Source organism: Tenrec ecaudatus, chromosome 18 (genome assembly GCF_050624435.1).
Source record: "Tenrec ecaudatus isolate mTenEca1 chromosome 18, mTenEca1.hap1, whole genome shotgun sequence".
In the NCBI taxonomy this organism is placed as follows: Eukaryota; Metazoa; Chordata; class Mammalia; order Afrosoricida; family Tenrecidae; genus Tenrec; species Tenrec ecaudatus.
This window is the reverse complement of record NC_134547.1, coordinates 65,009,293-65,021,647: the sequence shown is the minus strand read 5'-3', so window position 1 is coordinate 65,021,647 and position 12,355 is coordinate 65,009,293. Positions and strand designations below refer to the sequence as shown.

Genomic DNA, 12,355 nt, shown 5'->3' with positions numbered 1-12,355 from the left:
CTGACATTTTCTTTTTAATTTTGTTATCAGCCCAATTAGACCATGTGTCAAAATTATATTGTTATTGTTAAGGTAGGTGGAAGTAAGGAGAGATAGAATGCAAATTCTCTAATCAGATTACTCTCCAAACCTCCTGTCTTCCTGCTAATCAGATTTTTATTTCCAAGACTCCATTTTTCAGATCAAGGAGTTATCGATTGTTTCTAGAAGAATCAGTTTACGGATTTGGGAAAGGTGGTATCCTTTATTCTGGGAGATGGTCTGATCACATCTGTTGAAAGATGCTGCCTATGAGGAAGCGTCAAAGAGTTCGTGGGAAAATAGAATAAGTGACGAATTTTTCTACAAAATTTTAAAAGCCCCCATGCATTAAAATTTTTCCCTAAAGCATTCTGTTGATAGAACTTACCCCAACTCTTTAAACGTGCGTTCAAGACTGAAATGTTTCGTTATTTCAAAATTAAGGCCTTGGTTTCCATCTGTTTTCTATTTCCTGTATTTTATTGACTACTCTTGTAAAAGACTTCAACTATAACATGTATCTTTAGGGTACTGAATGTCTCATCCATCCCACTATGTGAAGCACTGTCCTATGAGGAGGCCTTAATAAGTTTGTGGAAAATTCTTGTTTTATTTCAATTCTGTTTTCCCGCAAACGTTTTGAAACCTCATCTCTAGTTTTGAGTTATGGAAGCTTGATGTAAGATTTTGGGAGAAACTATTTGAATGTCAAAGAATGCCTAGTCCCCTTGTTTTTGTTTATCTGTTGTCACAACGTCGCAAATACACAACTATTTGGGGATGGCTGGTCAGATGGAGAAATATGAGCATTTATGTTAAACATTTTATCCTACTGTATGTAGTCGCTTTTAGAGAATGTTTGCTAACATCTTTTTGTTGGAGAAATGTACAACTCCCCTCTCCGCACCATGCATCCACTTTTGCTCTTGAGGTGAAAGCATTCATGAAATCTGAAGTCCAGATCTGAAAGAGTAGTGATTATTCCCAGAGACCGATGTCTTTCTCGAGCCTGCCTTCTACTATGTGCTTCTAATTTTTTTCCAAAATAAATAAATAAATAAATATTTCTTATGAAATGTGTAATGAGGCAAAGTACATGCCTATAAAGTACTTTTATGCCTTACGTTTTAAAATTGTATGTTGGCTTTTGATTCCAATGCCCCGTCTGGCTGCTCTGGTTTGAATTAAGTGCTTATTACACTGCAGTGCATACCAGCCTTCCCTAAGGAACCATTTCCTGGAATGTGAGCCCGGGTGCCATTCTTTATCCACATGCAGAAAGTTTCGTGTATATGCATTTCTTATTTGTGTATTCCGTAAGGCTGGTTGTGACTAAAATCAGCATAACTATTTTGTATTAGATTATTTCACTAACTGCTGCCATCTAAATGATCAAATCTTTGTACAATGGAGAATTATTTAAATTTTATTTTTCTACTGACATTTCTAATTCTGGTATAAATGTTTATCAATAAAGAATTACTTTCAACTCTGTGAGCTGAGATCGCAGTTCTTTTTCAGTGGCAATAAAGTCATCAGACATGTTTCTTGCTTTTATAACTTAATTTATCTATTTTATGCTCACCTTTTTGCTAACTTATGGTAAAATTCTTGTTCAACACTGTGATTAAACTGTTCTGAAAAGTGGTTTTGTGTCTTATTAACAACACTTTGTGAGTCATTAAAAACCAGCTGGAGCCCGGTTCTACTCTGATGCAGATGGGATTGCATGGGCTCCTGGCAACATTTTTAGCCTAGGACACACACCCAGTCTGGTCCAAGATACAGATGAGGAGCCCTTTCCAGCTAAAGGAAGTGTGCCGAGATGAACAAATGGGAGTCTGATATTCATTGATGTCTTCTGCATTTACTTCACATACGTTCTTTTTTTAAATCGTTTTATTAGGGGCTCATACAACTCTTACCACAATCCATACATACATCAATTGTGTAAAGCACACTTATATATTCATTGCCCTCATCATTCTCAAAACATTAGCTCTCCACTTAAGCCCTTGGTATCAGGTCCTCATTTCACCCCTCCCTTCCCACGACCCCCTCCCTCACGAACCCTTGATAATTTATAAATTATTATTTTGTCATATCTTTCCCTGTCCGATGTCTCCCTTCACCCACTTTTCTGTTGTCTGTCCCCTAGGGAGGAGGTCACATGTAGATCCTTGTAATCGGTTCCCCCTTTCCAACCCATTCTCCCTCTACCCTCCCAGTATCGCCACTCACACTCCTGGTCCTGAAGGGATCATCTGCCCTGGGTTCCCGGTATTTCCAGTTCCTATCTATACTGGTGTACATTCTCTGGTCCAGCCAGACCTGCTAGGTAGAATTGTAATCTTGATAGTGCGGGGGAGGGAAAGAGCATTTAGGAACTAAAGGAATGTATTTTTCATCTTTGTTACATCGCACCCTGACCGGCTCGTCTCCTCCCCCAGACCCTCTGTAAGGGGATGTCCAGTGGCCTACAAATGGGCTTTGGGTCTCCACTCCATACCCCACCCCACCCCTCATTCACTATGATAAGATTTTTTGTTCTGATGATGCCTGATACCTGATAACCTTCGACACCTCGTGATCACACAGGCTGGTGTGCTTCTTCCATATGGGCTTTGTTGCTTCTGAGCCAGATGGCCGCTTGGTTACTTTCACGAATGTTCTGGCTATTGGTGCCGCTCTGTCATTCCATTTCCTTGAGGGTCACTTTTTCGCTGCACGATGTTTTTCCGGGGGACTGGTACGTTATGCCAACCTCACTCTTAGTGTCACTGGCTGTACTCCCAAAGCATTTGTCCCCGAAACAAAAACTACTCCCCCCAAAAGAGTTACTCTGAGAATAAACAATGGTTAGGTTGCACTTCGATTTGCGTTAACCTTTGGGTTCCTGTGAATACTATTTCCACAAAATAGTATTGATTAAACCTATTTTCAAAACAAACCAAACTCACTGGTATCGATTCGATTCTGACTCCTAGCTTATTAACGAGTATTAAATCAATGCGAGGAGGTAGCGCTAAGGACTACGAGTCCCAGCATGCACAGCAGCCGCACCGAGCTGCGTCCGCCTGGGGCGGCGGGCCGGAAGTGTCGTGATTTCGTCCAGGTGGCGCTCTGCGCGTGCGCAGACCCGGTCGAACCCACCCTGCTTGCTGTCTCCGCTGCGCTTCTATGGTGTCTCCCTAGAGCTTCGCTGTTGGGGGTAGCTGCTGTGGTCCTGCGGGTTTTCCTGCCACGTGTGGCAGTGACATGGAGGAATTCGACTCCGAAGACTTTTCCACCTCGGAGGAAGATGAGGACTACGTGCCGTCGGGTGAGCGATCCCGCCTGAGGCGAGGGGCGAGTCGCCCCTCCCCTCACGTGTGGCGCCCCGGGTCCCCCGCGTGCATCGGTCCGGGAGCCCCGGGTGGCGCGGGCCTGGAGAGGTGCCAGCTCGCAGGCCCCGCGATCCTCCCACGCCAGCCTCGCGCGACCCCTCGCTCCCGGGACGTGCGCGCGGGCACGTTCACGCAGCCGCTCCCCCGGGCTGGGCTTCGAAGGAAGCGCGGGAACCGGCACGTGAAAACCGCCCTGCTCCTGGGGGACCCCCCTCGCTCTTTCTGAAAGGGGATCCAAGTGTTAAGAGTTCTCGCCGGTGCTTCCGCCTGGAGGGACTCGCTGACCACCACCACTGGGCAGGGCGGCTCTCTGCGAAGTGCACTTGCGTGGCGGCGGCCGACCGACCGCAGGCCTCGCCTTAGAATTGATCACCGGATGCGTTGCAGTGGGCTTCTTGGTAATTTACATCCATCCCTGGTTCTCGTCTCTGACTTGTTGGAGACGTTTAAAATCGATGGTGGCCCCAAATAAATAAATCTGAACCTTCCAGCCTTTGCTTTTTTTCCCACTCTGCCTTTTCCTGAACTTACTCCTGTCATCAAAACTCTCCTTCTGCAATCCACTCAGGATAAGAAACCTACAAGTCGCAGTTTCTCTCTCTCTCAAAAACCCATCAATACGCCCTGTTTTGTGTATGTGGAAAGTCAATTGCTAAGCACTCCTCCGCAAAAAGAAAACACCCCCACCGCTGTGGAGTGAACACACGCATAGCGACCCTTCATTCCCATTCCTAGCGACCCTGTAGGACAGACTAGAACCACTACTGGGAGTAGCCAAGGCAGACTGCCATCTCTCTGCCTGACCTCGGTTATCGGCCCTAAGCTTAACCCACTGCGCCACCAAGACCCCTTCACCCCTCACCAAACAAACGAAACTCACTGTCATCCGCTTGGTTTCCTCTCCTATTGACCCTATAGTCATTTAATGCTTCTCCAGGATAATGGGATTATTTCCTGTTTACCCAGGTTCTGCGCATGTTCACCAAGTTTGTTTTTATTGTAACAACCAGTTAACTTTTACATAGTTTCCAATTTAGTCAGTACTAAAATAGTTCTAGAAGGCTTATGAGAACCAAAGAAAATAGTTCTAGAGGCTTATGAGAACCAGCGCTGACTTCCCCTCATTTCTGCAGAACCTTAACCATAGGGAACTGCTTTTCACTCTTAATTTTGTAGTCCCATGGCCTGTTGACACTCCCCCCCCACCCCAATGGAAGAATGAGCTCTTTTAAAGCCCACCCCTGACCTCATATCTTGGGAGGCTCTAGGTGGGTGCAAATGATAACTTGTTGGGGTGCTCCATGGAAGAAAAGTCGGTCTACTTCAGAAAAATCTGCCCTCAAAAACTCGGTGGTTATCTGCAACACAGTAAGTTGGAAAACTGATTCTGTGACCTCATTTCTCTAACTTCAAACACAATCCTAACTTGTGCCTCCGAACACTCCAGCCTGCTGTTAGAGTGGTGTCTTCATTTTGGTTAGGTCAGTCCTTTTTGTGGTGACAGTTAACACTATAAGTTGTGTGAGATACTTTTTCTATATAACCTGTTTTCTCTGGAGTTAATAGCTGTCATTTCCTGTGATTGTTGATTAGTTATTTACTAATAATTTGATTACCCTGAATATCCAGAGAAATGTCTAACTCTTCCAAGATACTCAGATTCACTAGGAAATTTTCACTTTCGTTTGACCTCCTCCACAGTGACTTGCTTGGCCTTGTCCTGCCTACTACCACTTGAAATCTGAGATCTTTCATTGCCATCACCATTCTGGGTGTGCCTTTGGCTCCCTTCAGTGTTGAATGCTCTGTTCCTTGAGTCCCCTGTTGTATCCAGTGGCTTCTCCCTTAGGTTTAAATTTGCACTTCTATACTGACTGGCAGTCTGTGTTCCCAAATATTGTTGTGGTAATTATTGTCCAGTCCGTTTGGACTCATGTGCATAGTAAACTGTTAGATTTTCAAGGTGTAAGCTTTTGGAAGCAGCTGACCTGGCTTGTTGTGTGTAGTAGTTACTTGTTGGGCTGCTACCCACAAGGTCAGTAAGCAGTTCAAAGTCACTGATTGTTCCACAGGAAAAAGACAAGGCTTTGTACACTTAAGTAAAGTGTTACAGTCTTGGAAACCCAAGGGTCAATTCTACCCAGCCCTATAGGGTCACTATGCATCGGAATCAACTTGGGGCCATGTTTGAGTTCCGAGTTTTGTGAGGTTCCTCTGGGTTGGTTTGAACCACCCACCTTCTGATTCGTACAGTTTCCCATGAAGCCAATTCTGATTCATAGTAACCATAGGACAGAGTGGAACTTTACCCTCTATATCATCCTGGGCACATACAGACTCATCTTTCTCCCTTAGAGTGAGTAGTGGGTTTAAACCTTCAGTCTAGGGTTAGCAGTGCAGTGCTTAACCCACAGTGCCACTGCTTCTTGGCTAGTAAGATTCTCCCCGCCCCGCCCCCACCGAAAAACAAAACCAAACCCTTTATCATCTGTTTACCACATCTATATCTTCTTTGAAGGAAAAGCACACTGGTGGTCTGTTGGAGAAATGTTGGGCTGCTAACCTCAACGTTGGCTGTTCAAACCCACCAGCTTGTCCCCTGGGAAAGCTGAGACTTCATGTACTTATAAAGATTTACAAAGCCTTAGAAACTCACTCTGTGGTTACTATGAGTTGGAATTGACAGAATGGCAGAGGGTTTTAGTTGTTACTAATCTATATTTTTAGGAAGCCTTGGTGCCGTAGTGGATATATGTTGACCTGCAAGCCCAGGATCAGCAGGTTGAATCTACTCAGCAAGGAATAGATCAGGCTTTCTGCGTGTGAAGAGCCCTGGCGGCTTCGTGCTTAAACTTGGTTGTCGTTTGAAATCACCAGCCGCTCCGGTGGAGAAGGATGGGGCTTTTTAAGCGGGTTAAGAGTTACAGTCTTGGAAAACCCCTAGGGACAGTGCTGCCCTGTCCTACAGGGTCGTTGTGAGTCACAGTTGGCTGGATGGCAGTGCGTTGGGTGTTTGGAGTTTTCTGCTCCTTTAAAAATTTACTACAGTCTTGGAAAACCAAGGGGCAGTTAGTTCTATGTCTTACAGGATCAGCGAGACTCAGAATCACCTCGATGGCAGAATTAGTTTATGTCTTTGGTGGTATGTCTGTTTATATCTTTTGCCCATTTTAGAAACTGTCTTCTTTGTTTTCTTGTTGAATTTTGGAATTCTTTGTGTATTCTGGATGCAATTGCATTTTTAGAAGATTTTGTCTTTTCATTCTCTTGGTAGTGTCTTTATACAAAGCAAGACTTTTAAACCTTGTCTGACTTACCTCTATAGCAGATTGTGCTTTTGGTATCATGTCCAAGAACTCTGCCTAACCCAGCATTACAAAGATACCTGCCTGTGCTTCCTCCTCAAAGCTTACGTTTTACATTGACGTTTATGATTCATGCTCTGCTCACCTCATTTTTGTATAGAAGGTAGAGTTATAGATTGAGGCAAATTTCATTTTACATTTGTTCCGGCACCATGTGTTGAAGTGACTATCGTTTTTCTTGTACCTTTGTTGGCCAGGTTTGTGTAAGTTAGTTCTGGGTGCCCTACCCTGCCCTGCACGGTTTTGATGACTGTAGCTTTTGTTTTAAAGGAGGTTGAAGTCAGAGAGAGAGAGCACTCCAGCTTTGTTCTTTTCAAAGTGGTAGTAAACTATGCTTGTTCCTTTATAGCAGTGGTTCTCAACCTGTGGGTCCTGACCCCTTTGGGTGTCGAACGACCTTTTCACAGGGGTCGCCCAATTCATAATAGTAGCCAAATGACTGTTAGAAGTAGCAATGAAAATAATTTTATGGTTGGGGGGTGGTCATCACAACATTGAGAACCACTGCTCTATAGGGTTGGAATTCGCTCAATGGCAATGAATTTGTCCCTTGGTTCCTTTCCCAAGTTTTGGAATCAGTTTGTCAGTCTCTACAGAAAATATCCTTCTGAGATTTTGTTGAAAACTTTTGTTGACTCTATAAATCCATTTGGGTAGACGTGACAGTTGAACCCATTCCACATACACTGTATGGGTCTCCATTTATTTAGGCCTTTTTATTTATATGTTTCAAACTCTTTGCTCATGAAACTTCTATTATCTTGCTTTATTTTTGTAGATTCTATAGGATTTTCCACACAGACAATCATGTCATGGGTGAATAAAAATATTCTTGTTTCTTTCCCATTGGAATGCCTTTTATTTCTTCCATTTGCCTTATTGAATTTGATAGAACTTTTAGTGTGGCGTCGGACAGGAGTGATGAGAAGGACAGCATCAGTATTTGGCCAGTCATTATGATGTTAGCTATATGTTTGTCGCAGATGTATTTTAACCTGTTAAAGAGGTTCTATTCTTAATTTCCTGAGAGGTGATTTCCTTTTTTAACACTTTTTCCCCATCTGCTGATGTGATATCATGTGTGGCCAGTTAATAAGGTGAATTACATTACTTTTTAGGATAAAGTTTCATTGTGTTATTTTTCGGGTTTTGATGTGCTTTTTTAAAATACATTGCTGAAAGGCTGGTGGTTCAAACTCAACCAGTAGTTCCACGGGAGAAAGACCTGGTAGGATTACAGCTAAAAAACAAACAAACAAATAAACCCTACAGAGCATTTCTCCTTTATTACATTGGCTTGTTATGACTTGGAATCAACTTCAACAGTACTCACAACAACAAATGTTATATTCCCAATTACAGTCTATGTGAAATTATTAAAAGATAACCGAATCTTTGTGGGCTAGATTTATTGCTTGGTGCCCACAGTGTGAGTGTGTGTTCAAATAGGGCATCTAGACAACTCCTGTTGGTTCCAGTGTGTCATGACGATGGGAGATCGATGGGTTTGCGCCTTATATAAGAAGTCCTGCTTTGGCCTCTGCTCAAAGCCCTCCCTTAACTCAAGAACACTTTGCTCTAACAGCTGGCATCCTATGATGCTCACCCTCCTGACATAATTGCTGAAGACAAAATGGGTGCATAAGCAAATGTGGTGAAGAAAGTTAGTGGTGACCAGCTATCAAAAGATAGAGTGTCTGGGGTCTTAACGGTTTGATGTTAAAAAAAAAAAAAGGCTTGGTGTTACAAAAGGAACCATCTAGCAGGAAAGCAACAAAGCCCACATGGAAGAAGCACACCAGCCTGTGTGATCTTGAGATGTGGATGGGATCAGATAACAGGCATCAGAAGACACAAAACAAACATAAAAACATTGTTGAGAAGGAGGGAGTCAGAGCAGAGACCCCAAACCCATCTGTAGACAATAGGACATCCCGTCACAGAAGGATCACAAGGAAGGGATGAGGCAACCAGGGTGCAGGATAGCATCTATGAAACACAATATTCCTTTGGTTCTTTGAGGCTTCCTCAACCCCAACCCCCGCCCCCACTGTCATGACCCCAGTCCTGCCTTTCAGTTCTGGCTAGACCAGAAGGTGTACATTGGTACAGATAAGAGCTCATGACACATGGAATCCAGGTCAGATAAACCCCTCAGGAACAGAAATGGGAATAGTAATACCAGGAGGGGAGGGGTAAACGGGGGAGGAAGGGAGGAAAGGGAAACTGATTACAATGATCGATACATAACCTCCCCTGTCCCAGGGGATGAACAACAGAAACATGGGTGAAGGGAGACAGTGGATGGTGTAAGATATGAAAATAATAATGTATAATTATCAAGTGTTCATGGGGGGTGGGTGGGAAGAGGAGCTGATCGGAAGGGCTCAAATAGAAAATAAAGGTGTTAGATATGAAAATAACAATTGCAATTTTCAAGGGTTCATGGGGGGTTAGGGGGAAGAGCTAGTAGGAAGGGCTCAAATAGAAAGGAAATGTTTAGAAAATGGTGATGGTAACATATGTACAAATATGCTGATACAATTGATTGTATACGAGCTGTAAGAGTCCCCAATGAAATTATCTTTAAAAAAAAGTCCTGGAGGTTCACTGAGGTGAGTATTGGGGTGCTGATTGCAAGGTTGCACTTCACACTTAGCAGCTGCCCTGTGGTGGCTGCTCCGTATGGATTTACAGCTTCTGATCCCTAGAAGCGGTTCCTCTCTGCTGGACACGGCCTCGCTGAGTCAGAATTGCCTTACCAGTGTGGGGCCCGGTTTGTTTCTTTGTTCAACTGAAAGTCTTCAGACTTATTTTAAGATTTTTTTATTGACAAAAGAGGTTTTCAAAAGACACCTAAGATGAGGTGTGAGTATTCATTTACTTTTTCTTTGAACAGTAATAGAGTTGCAATGTATTAATTCAGTATACTTACAATAGCACAGAGTGTAGAATTACAAACACAATTTGAAGTGGGGTGGGATATTTGGGTGGCGATGGGAGCCTAGAATAGGGGAACATATCCTTCAGGGTCAGATATGCACTCCTGAGGAATGGTGTTTCAGACGAAGAAGAAGGCAAGGCACCATGCAGTGGAAACTCCCTTTTTCTTGATGAAATGATTTCATCTTGACTGAGAACCTTCATCCCTGTCTGTCTGACTGCCCTGTCATGTGATTTCAGGTGGCGAGTATAGTGAAGATGATGTAAATGAATTAGTGAAGGAAGATGAAGTGGATGGTGAAGAACAGGCACAGGAAGCCAAAGGGACAAAGAGAAAGGCAGCGGGCATTCCGTGCAGGTGAGGCTGCCCCAGGCCCTTAGAGGTCAGGGGCTGGTGTCCTAACCCTTCTAGTGCTGGGGTCAGCTGGCTCGTGGATTTCAAGTGGACAGAAGTCTTGTCTTTTTCTCTTTGACGGAAACATTTGCCGATATCTTAGATACATTCTTGGTCTCTGGCAAGCTTCAAAAGTTCTTGAACTTTAGAAACGAACTTTTTCATAGATAATATGTGCATGTGGAAAGGATCAGAAAGCTTAGTCAGTAGAAAAGTGTGCACCCATCTTTAGCCTTCGCTGCTTTCCCTCAAAGGAGCTGTGCCACCTGGTTCTGAGCACGTGCCAGCACGTGTGTCCCCTCCCTTCCTCTTAAATAGGCTTTGTTTTAGGTTAGGTTTCACAAATTCCGGAGCAGAGAGTTCCCATGAGGGTCTTCCCTTGCACATCATTTCTCCTCTTTTTTTAATGGTTGTAAATATATATACATAAAACCGCCTTTGCCAGCCCAGCATTTTTCGTGTTTGTGATCATCAATAATCATTTGCAAATTTCCCATCACCATAAACAGAAGCATACCGCTCCCTAAACAACAGTTACAGCCATGGAGGTCTGGCATCCCTGTGGTACACTGTAACTGATAACACAAGGTGTTATATATTATTCTTCAGTAATGTCCTTAGTTTACACTTTTTGTGTGTTGTATGGCTACCCTCTTTTCAAAATACAGATCCTTTGTGTATGTCTTTATGGACCGTAGAGTTAAAAGCCAGATTTGTAAGAATAGGATCACTTGAGTCAGGTTTTTAACAGTTATACTTTTAAAAATAGATAATTAGCAGATTGCCCTCTGTAAATGTAGTGTTTATTTACACTTGCACCCAAATGGTATGAAAATCCTAATACTTACTTACTCCAGATAAAGACTTCCAAAGAAGTCTGCCCCTCTGTGATTGGTGCTCTGTCTTCTTGGGCAGTGAAGCAAAAAGCAGACTATAGTTTCTCAAAAGGCGAAAAATGATTTTATGTTTGAAATAAGTCACCACTAGTGAAAATAGTCTTAAACTGTCTCTTCTTAGGAGTCTTAAACCTGATTGTTTTTCCCTGTTTTTCTGTATTTCAGGTTCAGAAAGGTAAAGAAACCATGCTTGCTTTTTCTTTCTTTCTGAGATTTTTAGGGAGAAGCAGTGCAAATAAAATTGCAGTTCTTAAAAAAAAAAAAAACATGTTCTATAAATAGGATGGCTTTAAAAAGAAAAGTCTCATTGATTTTCTAGGTAAATCAATCCTGAGAGGTGATTTGAGTGTTTTCTTGGGGAAAGTAACCTGGTCCTGAATTAGAATCTGACCACTGTACTTTTGATTCTAGGAGTTAGAATGATGTAGAATTTGAAGGTTATTCTGATTCTAGGTGTTTAGAAAACATGCTAACTTCAAGGGTCCTCTTCTCTTTCTCCTCCAAATAAAATCTCAGCTTGTTCCTTCCCCATGTGTATTAGTTGTAGCCCCCAGATTTAAAAGTTTTCTGGTCTTGCAAGATTATGTTTGGAATTGAGGACGGAACAAGAAATCATTTTGGTTTCTCTATGTGTTCTTTCTCTTATGACTGCTGCTGAACAGGAAGAGAAAAGAGGGGGGCCTGTGCTTAGAAGGAGAGGAAGAGCTGGATGCGGAAGCGGAATCAGGAGGAAGCAGCAGTGATGAGGAAGATGAAGGTGCACAGCAGGAAAGGGGCATCGGGTCAGAGGATGCAAGAAAAAAGAAGGAGGATGAACTCTGGGCCAGCTTCCTCAATGATGTGGGATCCAAACCAAAAGCGCCCCCAAACACACAAGTTACGGTAAGTGAAGAGGTGACCGAGTTTTCCCCCCACAAGCAGCATGCCCTCGTAAATGACACGTAGACCCATGTAACTGGTAGAAGTGACCACATTATGTAGAAAACAATCATGCATACACTGAGCACGACTCCTAACATTTCCAAAAATGGAATTCAGTCAGCTTCATTCAGCCATCCAAAAATGTTACTCTTCTTCATATTTGTGTAATGAAACTAAGTCATGGTCAAGAAGTTGTGGATCCAGTTTGGTAGGTCATTGAAAAGTAGACAGTTAACACTGCGTTTGTTTGGGACAGTTTGCAGCCAAGCCTGAGTGCCGAGGTTCCTTGTAGGCCATCTGCGCCCTGGAGATAAGCAGAGGCTGCATGTGGGGCTGCGTAGCCTGAGCATAGACTGGTCCCATGGAGGGTGGGCCCTTTCCTTAAGTGTGCACAGGTCCCATGGGACCCCAAGCAAACAGTCCAAGCAA

The 12,355-nt window shown here is 43.3% G+C and overlaps 1 protein-coding gene across 2 annotated transcripts in view; it reads left to right on the top strand.

Moving 5' to 3' along the window:
• The first annotated feature begins 3,145 nt into the window (after positions 1-3,145).
• CFDP1 (craniofacial development protein 1) overlaps positions 3,146-12,355 on the top strand; it is a 96,723-nt gene continuing 87,513 nt past the window's right edge. Inside the window, exons 1-3 of one of the 2 annotated variants that reach the window (XM_075536196.1) lie at positions 3,146-3,343; positions 9,956-10,073; positions 11,668-11,887. In XM_075536196.1, the coding sequence (XP_075392311.1) occupies positions 3,280-3,343; positions 9,956-10,073; positions 11,668-11,887 (402 nt within the window). In that variant the 5' untranslated portion in view covers positions 3,146-3,279. The remainder of the gene's footprint in view (positions 3,344-9,955; positions 10,074-11,667; positions 11,888-12,355) is intronic. The other variant, XM_075536195.1, reaches the window with a different exon arrangement.